This window comes from Nematolebias whitei, chromosome 11 (genome assembly GCF_014905685.2).
Source record: "Nematolebias whitei isolate Nwh7 chromosome 11, NemWhi1, whole genome shotgun sequence".
Taxonomy (NCBI): domain Eukaryota; kingdom Metazoa; phylum Chordata; class Actinopteri; order Cyprinodontiformes; family Rivulidae; genus Nematolebias; species Nematolebias whitei.
The window spans coordinates 47,989,372-47,993,557 of NC_056508.1; the positions used below are offsets into that span (position 1 = coordinate 47,989,372).

Sequence of the window (4,186 nt, forward strand, 5' to 3'; positions counted from 1 at the left end):
CGCCTTGTGAGAGGTGGTGACATCAATATTCAGCAGTTAATCAAATCGCTAGACACGGTCCCAGTTTCAGCTGTGGAACAAGATGAACACGGCGTTAGCCGTCTTGTTAGCTGCGAAGGACTGTGTGTTTCACAATATGATGAGCTGCGTCTTTATTAATGTTGTCACCACCTCTCACTGTTCCCCTGACAAGGCGCCGCACGGCTACATGAGTTCTGACCCGGGGTTCGTTTCAGGGAAGGAGGCTGAAGTGTGTCGGACCTGCAGCTTCACACGCGCTCAGACTCGGCTGTTTTTAAATGGTGAAAAAGATTCGTAGTTCCGACCTTTTGTCGGGACTTGTTCTCAGCACCGTCTACAGAAATCTCCTTTCTGATCCTCATCTGATGAATCCAAACATCTGCAGAAGAACAGCCGCTGCTTTTCTTCTTGTCCAGCAGCTCAGCTGCTCTTCATATCTCCCGTGTTCACTTGTTGTGCTGAACGTCTCCGCCCACTTCCTGTTTCTCCAGGAAGTGGGCGGAGCGCAGCTGAGGGGCTGGGTTTGTGTTGGAGGAGGGACCACGTGGGAGAAAGAGGACACGGTTTTATACTTGATATTCCTCCTGCTGTCGTTTATCTCGACATGGTCTCGACTCGTATCGGCCCAGCTCCACTAACAAACAGCGTCCACTGAAAGCAGACCCGGATCCTTACGGACTCTGGTTCTGATGGGTCCGACAGAACTAACGAGTCTCGTGTCTCCCTGCAGGTGCAGCAGGAAGGGAACAAGGAGGCGTCTGTGGCGGACGCCGCCAACCAAAACTACACGGTGGGCCTGGTTGCCGTGGTGATCAGCTGCCTGTCGTCGGGCTTCGCCGGCGTTTACTTTGAGAAGATCCTGAAGGGGAGCGCGGCGTCCGTGTGGATGAGGAACGTGCAGCTGGGGATCTTCGGCACGGCGCTCGGCCTGCTGGGACTGTGGTGGAACGACGGCGCCGCCGTGGCCGAGCGCGGCTTCCTGTTCGGCTACACCGGCATGGTGTGGTGCGTCATCTTCAACCAGGCGTTCGGCGGGCTGCTGGTGGCCGTCGTGGTGAAGTACGCCGACAACATCCTGAAGGGCTTCGCCACCTCCTTCTCCATCGTGGTGTCCACCGTCATGTCGGTCTACCTGTTCGGCTTCCACGTGGACCTGCTCTTCACGGCGGGGACGGGGCTCGTCATTGGCGCCGTCTATATGTACAGCCTCCCTAAGGCGCCCAGCGGCTCCGTTACCTCAAGCTCCACCTCCTCCTCGGCGTCCTCCTCGGCGTCTTTGGAGCCGCAGAACACGGCGGACGGAGGCGGCGAGATGGAGGCGTTCCTGCCAAAGTCAGTGCTGGTGAAGTGATTCTGATTCTGCTTCCTGTCTGCTCTAACTAACCAATAACTGCGCTGCTCCTCTTCCTCTCTGCTCCTCCTCCTCCCTCCTGAACTCTAACCCCTGCTCCTCCTCAGAGCGGCTCCTCCTGCTGCTGTCGCTACAGACTAATTCCTGGAAACAGGAGAAGGATGAAGGAGCTGCGGCGCCTCCTCCGTTTCTGCTCTGCCTTATAACTTTTCACTAACTGAATGAAGGAAGCGCCGCGCTTCATCACTGATGATTGTTCCTGCAGCGTCTGCAGGGCCACAAGGTTCTGTTCGTGCCTTTTGCTCCATCTGTACAGAAGCCATACTGGGCCGGGCCGGGCCGGGCCGGCTGACTGAAGAACATGCTCGTTGACTGGAGCACGTTCTGATGAAATATTAGACATTAAAGTTTGCCGTACTCCAGCCTCATCTGGGGTCTCGTTGAAGGGGGAGTCCTGAACGGGGTCTTTTCTTATTTATTCTTCTGCAACTTATTTATTTGCTGCTTTTCTTTCACGTTGGGAGTAAATTGTAGTTTGTTTGTTTGTTTGTTTGTTTGTTTGGGGGGGGTGTTTGTCTCCATTGGAACAATGATGTTTTAAAGCTCACGGATCCAGGTCTGTCTGATGCTAAAACCAGGACCAGAACCAGGACCAGAGATCCTGAATGGCACCAGATCTGATAATTGTTCTGAAACCAGGATTTGTTGAAGCATCTAAAAACCAGACCCGAGGAACGGGACCTGGACCCTGCTGGGTCCTGGGTCGGCCTGACGTCTGATTTTTTTATTTGTTCCCTCTCGGAGACAAAAACCATATTAAGTTAAAATAAATGTGAATCTTTGCTGCTGTTTGTTTCTGTTTGTGGGACTCTGGCAGTGGTTTGTCTGTTTGTTTGTTTGTTTGTTTGTTGTGGGTGTTGATCTTCTGGGTGAAGAGGAGGCTCAGCAGGAAGCTTCAGGTCTCAGTTCTAGGACTAGACGAGGGTCATCGTGGTCGCCTTGAGGTTAATTTTTCTTTGGAAAATTATTTTTTTATTGTTGTTTTTGTTGTTTTTCAGAGAAATTATCCTTAAATTCTTCAGAGTTCCTTTTCAAAGATTCTTTTAGTTTTTCATAAAGTTTTATTTAATGAACTCTGGGGACGTTTATAAAAAAATAATCAGTAAGAATTTAATTTTTCTGTTGAAATTTCATTCATTAAAATCTTTAGTTTAATTTTTTTGGGGGAATTTTCTGGATTTCTGCACTTTGTTGTAAAAACTGAAGTAAACAAATAAACGTTGACGCTTTTTTCCAACGGGAGTTTATTTTTCCGGCTGTTCTCAGATCAGCGTCTGTAACAACCTTCAGCATCTTTTGTCTAAGAATAAAGTGAATCGATGTTTACTTTGATTATTTGCAGCTTTTTGTAAACAAACGAGTCGTTCAGAGAATTTATTTAAAAATAAACAACCTGATCGAACCAAAAACAACAGCTGGATAAATAAATAATTTACAGACTTGTCTGATTTTTGTAATAAATAAATAAAATGTTAAAAATTGATTTGGTGTTTCTGAGCTGTGCTGATGGCCATGTTTGTTTGTTTGTTTGTTTTTGTTTACCTGAGAAATTAAAAACAAAAATGAAGTGTGTTATGATGAACCTTGAAATAACAAAGTTTCTTTGAATAAAACTAAATGTTTTTTCTTGTTTTCAGATAATAAAACATTAAATATTTGTTTGTTTCTGACTTGGTTTGTAAACAAAGTAGAAAGGTAAATAAACGGAGTTGGACTCTGCGGCGCTGCCCGTCTGGACCTTCTGGTTCTGACCCAGCACGTTTGGTCAGTTTGTTTGTTTGTTTACACCGATTGTTGACGTTGTAAAAGGTGTTTATGAAAACTGGACTGGGTCTAAACGTTTCAGTAAAGTTTCGGATCAGTTTTTATAAATTAATAAATTGTTTATTGGTCGTTTCAGGATCGACTGTCACGCCGTTACACATTAATTCATAATTTAACCCCAGATTAAAAGAATCAAACGAATCTTTGAAATTTAAATTAAAAAGTTTCAGTTAAACTGTGCAAAACTTTTAATCCAGCACTCTGTGCCCCGAGCTGATGAAGATGAAGGTGAAGGACCTGAAAAAGTTCTGACAGAAAGTCGTTGAGGTCCACAGAGCTCAGAACACATGGGGTCAGAGGTCGACTGGAGGTCATGACCTCATCAAGACACGTCTGTCCACAGACGGTCCTCTCTCTGGTCTGGACCTTAGGTCTGGACTTCAGGTATGAACCTCATTCTGCACCTCAATCTGGACTTTAGGTCTAGACCTGAAGTCTGGACTTCACATCTGGACCTCAGGTCTCGATTTCAGGTTTGGAACTTGGTCTAGACCTCAGTCTGATCTTGAGGTTTGTACGTCAGGTCTGGACTTAGATCTGGACCTCAGGTCTGGATAGATCAAAGTGCTTTTGTTTCAACAATCAGATTAAATTGTTTTCGTGATTTTACATCAAAAACTTAATTTAGTTTAAAACTCCTTTCACAATAAAACTTAAACATCTGACAAAACTAAAAACAATTGTTTAGTTTTACAATTTGTTATTAAGTTTTGATGTTATTGTTTTTATGTTTGTAATGTTTTGATGTTTTTAATGTTTTTGATGTTTGTAATGTTTTAATGTGTGTGAGGTTTTTAATGTTTGTGGTGTTTTTCATATTTTTAATATTTTTATTGTTTGTGGTGTTTTTCATATTTTTTATGTTTTTAATGTTTGTGGTGTTTTTCATATTTTTATGTTTTTAATGTTTGTGGTGTTTTTCATATTTTT

The 4,186-nt window shown here is 44.3% G+C and overlaps 1 protein-coding gene across 1 annotated transcript in view; it reads left to right on the plus strand.

Moving 5' to 3' along the window:
• slc35a2 (solute carrier family 35 member 2) overlaps window positions 1-1,513 on the plus strand; it is a 2,597-nt gene extending 1,084 nt beyond the window's left edge. The window contains exons 2-4 of the mRNA XM_037684580.1: window positions 513-565; window positions 752-1,353; window positions 1,480-1,513. Of these exons, the coding sequence (XP_037540508.1) occupies window positions 513-565; window positions 752-1,353; window positions 1,480-1,513 (689 nt within the window). The remainder of the gene's footprint in view (window positions 1-512; window positions 566-751; window positions 1,354-1,479) is intronic.
• Window positions 1,514-4,186: the final 2,673 nt, after the last annotated feature.